Here is a 16,017-nt window from a genome sequence, read left to right as displayed (position 1 = left end):
GGATGGTACATAGCAGTTACTAAAGTTTTATTTTGAGAATTTCTCAATGATCTGCTACAGCAAATTGGAAACAAAACTGCTCAATAAGCATTTGCCTACTGTAATTGTTTTTTTTGCATTACTTTTTATTTTTTTATTTTTTATTTTTCATCTCTTAAGTAAGGTGTTGTAGAGACTTTTGCTCTTTTGAAGCTTGTCTCTTATGACAAGCCTGTCCAAGGGGCTTTATAAGACTGTTGTAATGACCCCTAAATAGGCTGACAGTTTTATAGCTGTCCCCAAGAGGGAAGCTTCCTTTCAAAAGCAGCTGAATATCAAGAAAAAAAGCAACAGCTCCAAGCTGACTTTTCACAAAGCTGGAAAGACTAAACGGCTTTTTGGATTAATAACAGGTTTATGGCATCCTTCTTTGCCAGTCTGTCTGTCTGTCAGTGTATGACTTTCCGTTAGAGGTGCTGTCAGGCACTCAGACAGAAAAGCTTAGTTTAAAAATCTTGGAGCTTAAGCTCCAAGTTGATGTGGAGACATATAAAGCCCTCTGTATACACATGGGCAAGAGCCTTGAGCTCAGTGCTTGTGTTTGAGCCCACCTGATGACACTGAGGGTTTAAAAATAACAGCCTCTGTGAGGTTCTAGGGAAAGTGGTCTCCACACTGGCCCTCAATCTCCTGTGAAAAACAGGAGACTTAAGATTCCAGCACACACATGGACAGGCTTTCATCAGTCTGCACAGCACTCATTGGTCTATTCTCAGTGAGGACAGTGTGAGATGAAGTTCTTAATGCCAGTGCATGCAGACAAAGGATTTTCCCCTTTGTTTGATTGGGCTCCCCTCATTCATTAGACATGATATTAGCTGTTCTAAATAGATTTTGCTAAGGCTTGTGTAATCAACAGCAAAGTTTGCAGGCTGTCTTCATGTTCCCAGTGGCCGTGTATGTGGAAGACATATGTTATGCCCATATGTATTTCCTAAGTACTTCCCACATCAGATGTTGTCGTGTGTTTTTGTTTTTGTTTTGTTTTGTTTCTGTTTGTTTGTTTTAAGAAAAAAAAAAAAAAAAGATTGTAGCTTTGTCATTGTGAAAGCAGTGAAGTAGTTTGTAAATTTTACATTTCCTCAGTAGAGATTCATACAGAACAAATGCTTTTGTTAAGGAACTCAACAGCACAGCTTATCCTTGATACGAAGCACTTATGAAATGAAATCGGTACTTCTGAGCTTCAGAGAACCACTCATAACAATCAAGCTTTACAAGTAGCAGCCACTATATATATCCTCTGCAAGACTTTCATGCAGTAGCTTTCGTGGTGCCTATCTACTGAAATTAGAGCTTTTGCTTTTTGAGAGGCCATTTCAAATTAATCATTCCTCTGGGGTTTTCAGGTATCTGATCCTATAAACTGGTAAAATTTCACCACTGCTATGCTATGATTATAATTACAGTGCTTTGTGTTAAAATGCAGTTAGATGGAAGCAGCACGTTAAGTGTCTCTTTTCCCCATTTTCTCTCATCTTAATCTTTCCATTAGGACCCCATTTCAGCATCGATGGTCTTTTCTCAAACTGCCTCATCTCCATGGGGCCACATTCTTGATATTCTGCTTGTACCCTTGCCATCCCATTCAGTGCCTGCCTAAAGAAAAGGTGAAGAAATTAGACAATTCAATTGCAACACCATACACATATGCTTCCACTACCACAATAACACAAAGCATGACCATGGATCTCTTTTCATGCTTCCAGAGTCAGACATCAGTTGTCACTTCTGTGCTCCCCTTTTGTACTGTTTTTAGGTGGTGGCTACTAATAATGTCCAGAATTGTAATATCAATTTTCTAACAAAAATCCAAAACTATTCAGAAGTTAATTATATGAATGGGTAGGCTGTTATACAGGGAGAGAATAACAAGCATTAAATGCGGTTGGATACAAGTTGTTTTGAGGAAGCTGTTTTTGTTGTCTGCATGCTAGACTGTCTCGTTGCTGGTTTGTTTTAATAGAAAGGGTGTTCCTTTTTTCTTCTGTGAAATGAATTGCAGAACTGCTTTTCTTCATTAGGGAAATACTTTTAATTGCTAGCTCATTTCCTTCCTCTAAATTCCCCAAGCCATATTTTATTATCTTTGTTCTCTCCCTGAAAAATAGTCTATTTTTAATATGTAATAGCCTCTTTTCTCTTTCCCAGGTTTCCATTTTACTCTACAAATGCAGCTTTCAGAAAACATAATCATTTGATTAATTTCGTAAGCTATTTATCTATAAATGCTATATTATATATGCTATATAAATATATATAAATATATATTATATTCAGAGTTAAAGATGACTTTCTGAACATAGTATTTGGTGATTAATTTCCTCAGCACTAATTTTTGGAACAAATACCAGAAACACTTGTATTTCGTTAAAAATTATGCCTAGTCTGTGATTTTTAGCAATATTTAGGTAATAATGAATCTTGTTAAAAATTAAACACCAGTTCTTTGTTTTACAGTGATAAAATTAAGAGTCTATAAATATAACCCCATATCCTTGATGGCTTCAGAATTTCTTCATTGTGTGTTGACTGAATGGAAATTTAACAATACAATTTCAATAAACTCGACAAATACTGAACATCAAGAATTTAAAGAAAGCTTGATCTTCAGTTGCACTGAGCTTTCATGAATAGTGTATGCATGCAGCATGCATGAGAAAAATCAGCAGTAGTGGGGAAAATATGGAAATATACTCAAGGTGTCGTCAGACAACATCTCTTTAGAAAACTGTAAGAAATTAATTTTCTTTACAGTAAGATAGCCTCAAATAAAAATAAATAAATATATAAATAGCTTTCCCTAAAGGGAAGAGTTTTGAAAAAGCTTCTAATAAATATTCGCTTTAAACTCTTAAAGGCTGACAACAATAATCCCCACAGCTGGTACAAAGTCTTTGGAAAAATCCATTGTTTTAAAAGCTGTATTTGTCAATAGAATACAGGTGATTCTTATTTTTATATATATGCAGTACTTGGGCTGGACTGTGCTTCTAGAGAAGCAATGCAAAATAATTCTCATTTCCCAAAAATACTCAGAAAACAACAACAAAAAGGAAAAATGAAAAAAATGTTCAACAGTCAGCTCCTTAGAAGTTTTTTTCTGCTGCTTCTTAAAGTCATTATGAGCATGTTCTCTGCTTTCTCTGCCTTTTCTTTCCTTTGGTAACATGCTTCTACTTCATTACAAGATGATGTTATTTTGTTTCTTAAAATTTAAATTTTAATTCTGTTCTATATAATTCTACCTATCTGTAGAACTCTCCATCTGTGTGTCATATAGCCATAAAAATATTTTCTTAATAATTTACTCCTTTACATGCAAATCCAGCATGATTTCTAAAGCATTTTTCTTTCTTATGCATATAATATCTGCAGTTGATGAAATATATTATGAAGCAGGTACAATCAAGCAAACCCCTTAAACAAGTCTGATGGAATGAAAACTCAAAGGTGTCTATTAATAAAGCATTACTCTATAACAGGGAAACTTATGGAAGAATCCAATTATTTCATTTCTATAGTAATGCATGTTCAAAACTATGAAGGCAATGACTTGGAATACAGTCATGGTTCCTCACTGTATTAAGACCTCCTGAGCTGCTCAGGCCAATGTTATTATTTAGATGCATGTTCCTTTTCCTAGTTATGTAGTAAATTTGCAGATAGTAGGAAAAATAGGATGCAATACAGATGTATTTAATGTTTCATTCATAAAATACATCTGCATGAAGGTATGAATTTTTTCCAAAGAGCAAGAAAAAATGTTTTCTTTTTATCATCCAAGTAGAAGTGAATTTGCTTCTTTCCAGAATTATTCAAGGTTATTTTACTTGAATTAAAACAGTAAATTAAACATTTTCTTTAATACCAAATTTAATAGCTATTGCTATACGAGTAATTCCTCATACACAGAGAAAGATGATTGAGCTGAAGGCTATAATTTAAGTATTTAACTTGCAAGATGAAGAGTCTGCTTTAAGCATGGATCAAGATACCATTTAAAGCAGTCTTACAGAGCAATCAGGGTTAGATCTATCTGGTTGTGGAGGGAGTGGCTTAGCACTAGTAATTAACTGGAGTAACTTGCTTTTATTAGTTATGAAAAAATGGAGATTAAAAAAATAAAATATAAATCTGTTCACAGTTTAAACATTGCATGTTTACCTGAAACAAGCTGTTTGGGTAATTATTTCTTTGTCTCTTGGGACTCTTTCCTTGAGACTTTGAAATGCTTCAAATGTAACTTTTAATTTCTATGGAAACGCTGTCAGAATGATAAGTTAGACTGGGAAAATATGTTGTCAAACACTTTTTATTTACTGTACCTCCTTTGTATACATGACAGTAGTAACGGCTTCTGTTGACCATTAAAGAAGAAAATAATTTGGTAAGGTGGCTGGCTTTTCTGTCATCTTCCTGACAGTATAGCTTTAATTATTTTTATTTGTATGACTAACCTAGAGCTGCTGAGGTTGTTAGAAGCTGCTTCAAAAGTATCACTGAGATTTACTGGGTGAGTACATCTTGGCATATAAATTACAACAAAAGAAAACCTCAAGCAGAAAACAACCTGACCCTTTCTGTGGCAGTTTAAGTAAAATGCATCAGTAATGTTGTTAATGTAGAATGATTTCCAGGTGAAATGGGATTTATGGTCAATATGTTTAACCTAGAATATGACCCAGTTCATGTGAAACATACGGAATTGCCAAATATGTCTTCAACTCAGGACCATGACAGTAGGAATGGGTTGTGTATGTCCTTGGGCACACCTTGGGCATGGTTGTGGTGAGGGGGTGTCATGTCTGCATAGCAGCATAGCCTAGTGTGAAGGGAGTCCTATGCTACTTGCTGGGTATAGGAGGTATATCAGAGGGATTTTTCCATCATGGGGAGAATTCTAAATTCTATGTCTACCTCTTCCATTTTCCATGCCACTGTTTATTTTCTAATTTTATTATAATTCTAAAATATTTTCATTGAGATTTCTGCTATTTTGCTTTTTTTTACCAGCGTGTAATTCTCAGTATGGTATTTCTTGTAGCTATTTAGCAGAAAGCTGGCAGTGTTCTTGATTTAAATATGTCACAGTTCAAAACTTTGGGCAAGTAAAGGAAGACTTTAAAGATGAAACCTGAGGTTTCATCTCTAACCTCAGGAATAAAGTGCCTTTATTTCCTTTCACAGTCTTAGATACTATCTGGAAAGGTAAATTCCCAGCTACTGGGAATCAGTATGGTCTATATGATTCTCTCTACCTTTCTATTGATTCCTAAGATATTGGAAATCAATAGATCAGAAAATACATGGATTTTTCTTCCTAACCTATAATATTTATTTTTCTTCGGTAGTAATAGTTGGCAATAAACAATGTTGAAATAATTTTCTGCATTCATATTAATCATGGAAGGAGAATTATTGTCCTGTATGTCTGTTCAAGTACAAAAAATAGATCTCAGGAAAATCTCATTCTACTTTGGCCACTATTATTATTTCTTTCCATGCTGGTAAACCAACTTTTTCCCTGTCTGGGAAGCTTCTTTTTTGTTTGTTTGTTTGTTTGTTTTTAATAAAAGAGACTTTTACATTGGCTTTCATTGCAAACTACTTTTCTCCACAGAAGTGTACCCTATAAGGATAAAGAAAAACTGCTATTCCTACATCCGTTCTCATATAGCTTTCTTCACCTTGTCATTAGTGGTATTTTTTAAAAATTAGAAGTTTAGCCTTTCATATAGAGAGTATTTCTTAAGTAGTTTGCCCAATCTCAGCACAAACAAATTCTGACATTGATAGAAATTTTTGGAAACTCCTATACCTGAAGTTGTAAACATGCAATCAGTTTTGAATAATCAGATTTCAAAAATTAATTTCTTTATGTGCTAAATAGTGGCTAGTGATTTATATGATCTTGAGTGTAAACAGATTGCAGTGGAATATCAGAGTATTTTGAGTGTTGGTATCTCAGCTTTGTCATCCAAAATAAACAGACATTACCAAGACTCTCACTGTTATCTGAACCATGAACACAATTACCGAACTAGATATCTACAAGCTGAATAATTTAATGGACCGCTAGCACAGTCTCACACAACACATGTAGGATTCATGTATTTTCACCTCTGAATTTGCTGTGATGTGGGCATGTAAAGAATGCAAGAACTAGGAAGATTTTTTTCCATGAATATGTGTGTCCTGATCTCTTTCTGAATATCAAATGTACCATAAAATGGTGTTTCGGAGATTTAAAATAAAGTACACTTGTAAGACTATATCTATTGGGAATCTTATGGATGTTTTCTTATAGGATATTCTAATAAATTATGTTTGGAAATGTTAAAAAATACAATTATTTTTAAAGTCTTGGCTCTGAGTACTGCTCCTCACTTTGCTATGGCATGGTAGTTGTTACATGAACTTACTGTTCATCTTGCCTTGAAAGCCATCACACATTTTGCCATAGATTTCACTGATGTGGTTAGAGACACTGTATGGTTAGGATTTGAGGATAGAGAAAAATTATGATTATAATATAAGATGATTCGCCTTCCTGAATGCTTGTAGTTGGATGCAGAGCTGTCTTCTGCAACACATTTGCAATTTGTATTTTTGTTGACTGTTGACTTGCAATTTTGCCTTTTCTGCTGCTCCCAGGAGCAACAGAACTCAGTATTTCACAGTACTTCACTCAGTGTGAGTTTTATATAAAACTAAGATTCACTTGCCATTCTAATCTGTATTTTGCTATGTTTTTCCCCCCATGTTAGGAGGATACAGATCATAATTATTATACTTCAAGGACATATGGCCCATATGATTCTACTAGCCGGGATTTGTGGGTCAATATAGACCAAATGGAGAAAGACAAAGTAAAGATTCATGGGATCCTCTCCAATACCCATCGGCAAGCAGCAGTAAGTTGTTAAGCTTTTTCTTCTCTGACTGACATGGATTTCTTTCTTTTTTTTTTCTTTCTTTTTTTTTTTTTTTTTTTTTTTTTTTTTAGTTAGGTACTGTTGGTTCAACAGTACTTACTAAATATTTTGACTACTGTTCACAGAGCTGCATCTTTGAGTTTTAGTTAAGCTATGAAATTCAAATGATTCCACATTGCCTTTTTTGTACCAGAAATAACAGTCCTTCAGAGATGTCTTTACAGATATATTTAAAGTATATTTCTGTTTTTAATGTTAGATCTCAAACTGTCAAACAGTAAACTACTTGCATTGTTGAAATGAGAAGAAATTTTGCCAATGACATCCATAACATTTGAATGGGATTGAGAATTAAGCTGCTGAAGTTTTAAGCCTTCCTTGAAGTGTATCTGTGTTTCCACTTATGTATGATGTGTCATAGTAACTTTTTCTTTTGGGAGAATGATAAAAATCATTATTATGTCATATAGCAACAGAAGTGATAGATGTGATTGCAGTTTCAGGCTAACAACAAATAAGTATTATTAAGAGTGTAAATAACCGTCTTGTTTAACTTATTGTTGCCTGGTAAAACTGGTATGAAAATATGCTTTAAAGCTGAGAGAAAATCTAAGTTAAATTGTTAAATTCCTCTTTTCTCTCAGTTTATCTGTTACTTCCCTGGCACCAGCCATGTGACTGGCTCAGAGGAATATCAGTGGCAGCAAGAAGAGATACCCCAGTATTTAGCTCAAAATACATAAAACAAAGTGGGGTAATAAATCTGCTATATTTGACTAACAGAGAGTCCAAACCATAAAATACCTTCCTTATAGCCAAAAAGACTGTAAGGAGCCAATGCAAATACAGATGGCTCAGGCAGTTGTGTATCTTTTCGGTAGATTTGATAAAGCAAAGTATTGGCTATTTTCTTAACACAGTTTGTTTCTAATGAGAAAAAATTCCAAGAGTACCTAAAAGTAAGAATTTATAATGTCTGCCTTGCCTTCTTCACCTGGGATTCTGGTGCTCTGTGTTGTGAGAGAGAATGGAAACATGCAAAAACTAATAGAGCAGTTAATGGAACAATTAAAAAGTATAGATCTATAGGATTTATATCAGTAATAGTGTTTTGTTGTTGTTGTTTGTTTGTTTGTTTTTCAGAACATTACTACTGTCCTCTTAACTCTGTAGTAAAATTTCAGGTGTGACTTGGATGCTCAGTTTAGATGAGACATATGTTTGATTATTTGAACACTGACTGAGGTACAGGAGTAACTCATGCTTGTCATGCTCACTTCTCTTTCCTGTCAGTCCATTCTGTAATTTATACATGGAAAAAAATATTTTTCCATAAGTAGGTCAAAAATTCCAAGATTATTTCTGAAAAACAAGACATGCTTTATGCAAAATTAAAAAGACATTTATTTCTTGTGGTTATTAAAAAAAAATAGAAATCCTTAAATCCTGTTGGTTCTTTATTACTGCATTAAGCTATATAATTGTCAGTATTAAACACCTATTGCATTGTCAGAATTTAGGCCATCACTTTTTGATAGAAGTCAAAGAGATCAATACCTGTCTTGAGAGGGCATAAGATTAAGGCTTTATCTATTGGAACCACTATCATTATTCTAATATATATATTACAACAATTCAGAGGACTGTGAAAGGCAACTGTGCCACTTAAAAGCAGTTTAATGGTTATTCAGAAAGCTAATGTTAATAGGAAAAATGCATAACAGAAAGAGGGAAGGTCTGGTCAGATTTATTTTTTTTTTGTAACAGTGTTCTTGGAAATTATGTGAGGTAGAATGAGAATATAAGTGGAATACATACATGAACATAGCATACACCTTCTCAATAGTGAAAACATGAAAAAAATAAGTTCTTTTAACTTAATTCATGAGCTGTCTTTTGTTATGCCAATGTGATTAAAAATGTTTGGTTGTGGATACATATTTACATACATACAGAAGAGGTCATTAGAACCTACTCAGTCCAATTAACACAATGCAAATGGATTTTGCATTCTAATTAAAAGTTAAATAAATAAATAAATAAATAAATCCTGTCAAAATTCTGTCTTCCACTTAAGTGGAAAGAAAATCTAATTTAAAGTTCCTGTAAATCTTTAGCTGTTAATTTCATGCCAAATAATTCTGTAAACATCTCTAGTGGATGTAAATATAATCCTTCCTGAGAGAAGAAGTAATAATGTATAACCCAGATATAATCCATAAATAATAATAAATAAATAAATAAATAAAATTAAAATAATGTTGTTTCTTTGTGTGTTGTTTGTTTGTTTGTTTTTAATAAAGTATCAACTATTGCCCTTTCTTAAGTGGAGATATCAAAGTTTAGGGCCAAAGAATACAACAACAACAACAACAAACCATCTTCAAACCAATTTTTACTGTAGTAACTATTCTTAAATGCCAAATACCAATGAGCTGCATACTCAGTACCTATTTAGGCTTCAGGCCATTATGCAAATTACATGTTTTTATGGGATATAACTTTAAAGCAATGAAAATAATTTTCTGGAATTTCAGCATACCTTTCTGTCATGGCTACTGATTTGTTCAGAGTTGAGACAGATAGCACACCAGGTGATACCAGTGGGTGGCCAGATTAGTCAATGAGCTGAAGGAAAGCAGTGGAATAGATGGGAAAGGAGCGAGCCATAGGCAGAAAGGGAAAATGAATTTGCATTTGAATGGTACTTTATGGAGACCTTAGCAGAGGAGACGTCTGTTCTCTAAATCTCCAAATTACTGTTCTCTGCTATGAATTCAGCTGATAGTAACCAGTAGGTTGACAGAGGAAAAATATTTTTTTCCTTTTTGTATTTTGCTATAAGTAGTTTAGGTAAAGTTTGCTAGTACTTCTGTTGCTTATTTTTTTATAAATAACTTCAGGTCCTGTTTAGGAGGAGGTGGGTCTGGAAAGAGGTCTGGGAAGTGGTGTAACTTGGATTTGATGAAAAAATTGCCTTTTTTTATCATATAAGCACCCAAGTAACATCAAGAGGTCAGGGAGAGCACCTGAATCTGAAGAGACGTGGCTGAGGAGCAAACTACCCACCACCAAAGCAGGGATTCTGTAAAACTGATATATAGGTGGCTCTTCTTGACAAAGAGGCTTAAACAACTGTTTTTTGTTGTTGCTTTTTATATGTTGGTTTAGAAAAAAAATCAACAAATCTTTCTTAATTTCATTCTTATAAGAGAGTTATAAGTTCTGATTGAGAGATGTGTTTTTTTGTCTAAAGTCTTCAGTTATGAAACAGAACATAAAAGCCTGAAAGCAGTGATACACAGAATTGTTCCCAGTTAACTGTTGACAATTCCAAATTTAGAATAACAAGGCTCCAGTGAAAAATAAAAAGCAATGATTGAAACAGATATTTGAAGTGGAGAACTCTCCCTTTTTTTTTTTTTCTCTTACATTTCTACACAATATTGATTTTATTTTCTCATGTTGTTCCTTTCAGAGAGTAAATCTGTCCTTCGATTTTCCATTTTATGGCCATTTTCTACGTGAAATTACAGTGGCAACTGGGGGTAAGTGGCTTTCTAACTGTTTACTTTGAGTAATTTGAGAAGAGTTTCTTGCAGGTATTTTAATTATTTTTTTCTTCCATACATGTCAGGAGAGAAACTGCAGTATTTCTTTAGGAAATTTTGCTTTCCACATAAAAGAAAATTGCAAAATATAAATATAATGAAAATTCAAGCTGCATGAGTTTAACTGATATAAAACGTTCTCAAGTGGAAGACTTTATAGTGTTAATTGTTTTCTGTTTATGCATTTCCCCCAGTAATCACATTTGTGTGTGTGTGTGTGTGTGTTTGTGATTCACAGAATCACAGAATCATCTAGGCAGGAAGAGACCTCCAAGATCACCTAGTCCAACTTCTAACCTAACACTAACCAGTCCTCCACTAAACCATATCAATAAGCTCTACATCTAAACGTCTTTTAAGGACCTCCAGGGATGGTGACTCAACCACTTCACTGGGCAGCCCATTCCAGTACCTAACTTCTCTACCTTTTTGGTAAAGAAATTTTTTCCTAATATTTTGCATTCACAGACAGTGCTGGAGCCAAAACAAGAGAGAGAAATGTCAGCAGGTTTGGGCTGCATGAGGACAAGGGATTTAGTATCCGATGATGATAAGTGCTGGTAGAAGTACGTAACTTGGGTCAGAAAAGGAAACAAGAGAGGCAGAGGGGAACATTGTGGAGACCACAACTGCAGCATTCTCTCATCTTTCAGATGTCCAGCAAGTTCAGAGACTCTGTCTTGTGGAGGTCTGCTGAGAGGTGCAATGGGACAAGAAACATAAATAGGGGCCACTGTCACCAGTACCAGTCCTGCCCTATCCCTGGTCAAGGTTTCTTCTTCTTATGCTGTGGGTGGCCAGTTGGCCAAGACCTGAGGATGTTGCGCTGGAGCTCTGAACAGGGAGAGTACAAATAAAAGGTTGGGGCAGAGCAGCAACCAGAGCCTCAACAAGAGTAGGAGCAGGAGTTCAGGTTGATGTCTGAAGTTCTGTGTTAGTATCTCCACTTTGCTACCAAAGTAGAAGAATAGAAGAGATGGACAGTGGTGAAAAAAAAGTCTGATATGAAATGGTTGGATTGCAGTCAAAATGACTAATAAAATAAATAATTGCAGAATTATGGGCTGACTTCAGTATTGGGATTTTTTCTTGGTCAGGGATGGCATTTTGATGCTGAGAGAGACCAGATGAGCTGTGAATGATCGTAATATTGGGGCTCATCTGATTTTTAGTTGTTTTGGTGGTTGACCACTGACACCTAGCTCTGTATCCTATTACTAGAGGAGCTGAATTTCATGTGGAGTGAAAGCATGGGGTAGGATGGATCCTGTACAGCTAAAGCAGTGGCAATGGGGACAATGTTCAGTCTGTAAATGCCCCCTAATTACTACTGCTGAACTTGTTTCCTTGAAACAAGTTAAGTTCACTCTTTCTTCAAGTAATTCTTTTTATTTGGCCACTCTTTTGGGTCATCACTTTTAATGAGGGCCTGTCACTGAAATGCTACTTTGATCAGGCTCCTCAACATGCCCCTAAACACATTACAAGGAGTAAAGTTTGGCTCTCAAGGAGAGCTGTGCAATAGCAATTTGCAAGGGAAAGAAAATTATTTTAGAGTAGAACATTTATGGACTATTTATTCATTTATTTAAAAACAAATAAAACAACTACAACAAAGAAAACTTGCAGATGTTTAGGGTTAACTGCAGCTTTACAGAATTCTTTTCTCTTGTTATTATAATCGATGGAACTCTGCATGATAATTCTTCTTTTTGTTTTGCTCTGCTTCTACTAAATACAATTGTACTGTAGTGAATAGATTGTGGACTATTGTCAAGCTAAATAGCACTTTAACATCATTCTTTTCAAAATAGGCCACTGACGTTAATACAGAGACACTTCTGTCCTTCATTTTACACTTCCGTAATTTTCATGCTCAAAATTAAGCATGAAGAGGTGAGATCTAGTCAATAATCACTTTTAAAATATTACCTTAATAAAGCTCAGTAACTATAAGTCATCCTGTCAATTCAGGACAGGATGCAACTTCTGCAACTTTAAGTCTTCTAAGCCCTTTTAGCAGAAAAAGATCTATTTCTATGATAACCCTCTGATAAATGTTCCACATAGGCTCTATTTGCAGTTTGTTACCACAAGTTATCTGTGGTGCAGTGTGACTTATATCACAGAGTCACAGAACAGTTGAAGTTGGAAGGGAACCCTGAAGGCCACCTAGTCCAAACACCCTGCTCAAACAGAGGTACCTAGACCAGGTTGCCTAGGACCATGTCCAGATGGTTTTCGACATCCTTCAAGGACAGAGCTGCCAAACCTCTCAGGGCAACCTGTACCGGTGTTCCATCACCCTCACAGGAAGTAAGTTCTTCCTGATGTTTAGATGGAACTTTTTGTGTTCCATTTTGTGCCTGTTGCCTCTTGTCCTGGCACTGGGCACCACTGAAAAGAGCCTGGCTCCATCTTTGTACCCTCCCTTCAGGCATTAACAGACATTTACAAGATCGCCCCTGAGCCTTCTCTTCTCGTCTCAGCTCTCTCAGCTTCTCATAGAACAGGTGCTCCTGTCCCTTTACCATCTTGGCAGGCCTACATTAGACTCTTTCTAGTATGTCCACTTCTCCTTTGTACTGGGGGGCCCAGAACTGGACACAGTACTCCAGCAATACTTAGTAGAGTAGAAGGATCACCTCTCTTGACCTGCTGGAGAACTGTCCCTAAAGCAGCTAAGAATACTGTTAGCCTAGCATTGGCAGCAAGGGCACATTGCTGACTCACGTTCAACTTGGTGTCCACCAGGACTCATAAGTCCTTTTCTGCAGAGCTGCTTTGCAGCTAGGTGGCCCACAGCATGTACTGGTACCTGGGGTTTTTCCTCCTGAGGTGCAGGACTTTGTATTTATCCTTGCTGAACTTTATAAGATTCTTGTTGGCCTACCTCTCCCGCCTGTGGTAGCCTAACAATAAACAGTAAGGACAGGTCCTTTTAATACTGTATGGTCTACTGTTTCTCAGTAGTCAAAGTCTTATAATGGCATTTTTATTATTAGAGATCTGGAAGACCTCAAGAGGTTATTCTTGGATGAAAAGAATGACGAAGTTAATGTGTACAGGTGTCCCAAATGACAAATGTACACTCTCTGGGGAATAGGATATGATTAATTATGCTAATGACAACACTGCAAGCTGTTTTTACCTCCGAGTCATGAATTGACAACCTTGTCAAAAGGAAAGTTGAGGACAATGATACATTAAATCCCTGTCATGATAAAAATGCCTACTATAATGTTTTCCTCTTTTCTTTATGTAGGTTGTGCTGCAGCATAGTACGGTTTCCAAGTTACTTAAGATTCCTTTTAAATTTCTGAGGTGTATACTCAACTTATTTTTCTCTTTATTTTTTATTTAGAACAGGGAATAAAAATAAGTAGTTTGAGGGCTTTACTCAGTGATGTCCTCAGCTTATGTTTAACAAAGCTATTTAATTTATATTAAATGCAAAATAATATGTTTTTATGTCAATTTATGTCATATTAATGTCAATTTATGTCATATTAATATGTCAATTGATAATGTTAATATAAGTTATATTTAAATAAATATTCATATAAATATTTAAAGTAATTTTTATAATTACTAATCAATAACATAGTTAGCAATTTGTGGTTCTTTGGCATAGAAGTATGTCTCCTCAAATTCCTATAAACCACATTTTTAAATAATGTCATGTTCTGTTGTGATTTTTGTCTATAACTGTACGATTTTGATATTGGAAATTGCAGCAAATACATAGAAAAGGTGTTTAGAATATAACCCATGTATTTGTACAGGCAAAAAAATAAATCAAAACTCTTCCTCAAATAGATGTGTAAAACTGGTGGTTAGTTTGGGGCTAATTAATACTAGGAGCACCTGTGAGTACATGGTGACAATAACTTTCCCTTATTTGACAGTGCATTTACTTTCCCTTAGACCTGTTTTGTGGCAAAGCAGCATATAAAAGCTCCAAAACATATTAAGGCATTCTGCCAGGTCAAAATAACCGTTGATTTAGGCAATCTTTCAGGAACACTCATTAAAACAAAAACCATGTGTGCATCCTCTAAGAATCATAGAATTTTCTGACAAGTTGTTATAAACTTGGATTCTCTAGTGGGTTTTGTTGTTAATGTCATTTTTTTTTGTGTGTGTTTTGTTTTGTTATGATTTTCAAGGCTGTTTCTGTTAAAACTTCTCTACCTCTTCAGAACTTTTATAGACTGATCAAGACAATTATGTCATGACTAGAACATGCTGACACTGAAGCTGTTTGCCTTGAACTGTCTGTGACATTTCATTCCCAAACAAAATGAGTTTTGCAAAACAGAAGTCAGTGCAAGTATTAATATTCTGAGTGTATATGTGAATGTTTCTCTGGCAAATTCATTTAAGTTAATTATGATATTGCTATCAAAGTGAAATTTTGTGAATTGAAATAAATTGTTACTCATCAGTTTCCAAAATGTGGTAGTAACTACTTTCAGCAAATTAAAAATGGAAATGAGGTCTGTGAGCTAAATCTTGAAGTCTCTGGTTAATTTTTCACTGAGCCTTACCTTGGGCAAATAACTACAAATTTCCAAGTTCAACGGGAGATGTAGGGCAGTGAAAGGTTGAAGTTTAGTCTGTTCTGGGACATGAATATGTAGACCCCCACTAGATGGACTAGAGGATGATGATGATCAGTGGATAGAATGGGTTAGAAGAAAGGGTTCCCTGTTTGAGCTATAGCAATATATTTAGGAACCAGGAACCCCATGAGGTGAATTAAATTAAATAATTTTATACACTTGGAGGAGCATAGCTGCTTGTGGTTTCAATTGACAGGCAGGTTTCAATTGACTGGATTGTAGCAAGGAGAGAGTATGATCCTGGAAAACCTAAAGGGAAGAAAAACTGCAAGAGAAAAAGATACAGGGGGAAACCAAGGTGGAGGTCCCTGCTATTAGGATAAGTGGTAGACATTTAATAGATCAGCAATTTCAGTAGTAGCTCCCAGTGGGCAAGCTGTTGCACCATTGTGTCATGGAGCACAGATGACTGGCACAGGACAGAAAAAGAGGTGTGAATGAAAAGATAAAACTTCAATGTTACAATTCTTTGGTGTAGTCTATGTTTTATATCACACAAGTTACTATGCTGTCAGTGAGTGAGTTCTTCAGGTATGCAAATTTAGAAATACAAATATTGTAAAAATGAGGGAAGAACAAAGAGAAAATAATTGTATCAGGCTTCTATGCCTATGTGGAAAAACAAACAAATTAGCATGCTTAGTAATAGGTTACAGTATGCAAATTGCCAAATTATAGGAGAACAGATTATAAACTGAACAAGGCAAGAACAATAATCTGATGATAGGCAGAGATCACTGCTCCAGCAACCATGTCCATCTGTAACAACCTGGACGTTCCATGAAAATATCACATCTTTATAAA

The 16,017-nt window shown here is 35.2% G+C and overlaps 1 protein-coding gene across 2 annotated transcripts in view; it reads left to right on the top strand.

Moving 5' to 3' along the window:
• PLXDC2 (plexin domain containing 2) overlaps positions 1-16,017 on the top strand; it is a 266,388-nt gene that overhangs the window by 139,774 nt on the left and 110,597 nt on the right. For both annotated transcript variants that reach the window (XM_082754190.1, XM_082754189.1), the window contains exons 3-4: positions 6,810-6,956; positions 10,456-10,525. In XM_082754190.1, the coding sequence (XP_082610316.1) occupies positions 6,810-6,956; positions 10,456-10,525 (217 nt within the window). The remainder of the gene's footprint in view (positions 1-6,809; positions 6,957-10,455; positions 10,526-16,017) is intronic.

The sequence above is a fragment of the Aythya marila genome (genome assembly GCF_965140915.1).
Source record: "Aythya marila genome assembly, chromosome: 2".
Taxonomy (NCBI): domain Eukaryota; kingdom Metazoa; phylum Chordata; class Aves; order Anseriformes; family Anatidae; genus Aythya; species Aythya marila.
Note: the sequence above shows the minus strand (reverse complement) of the source record. Positions and strands in the feature narration are given on the sequence as shown.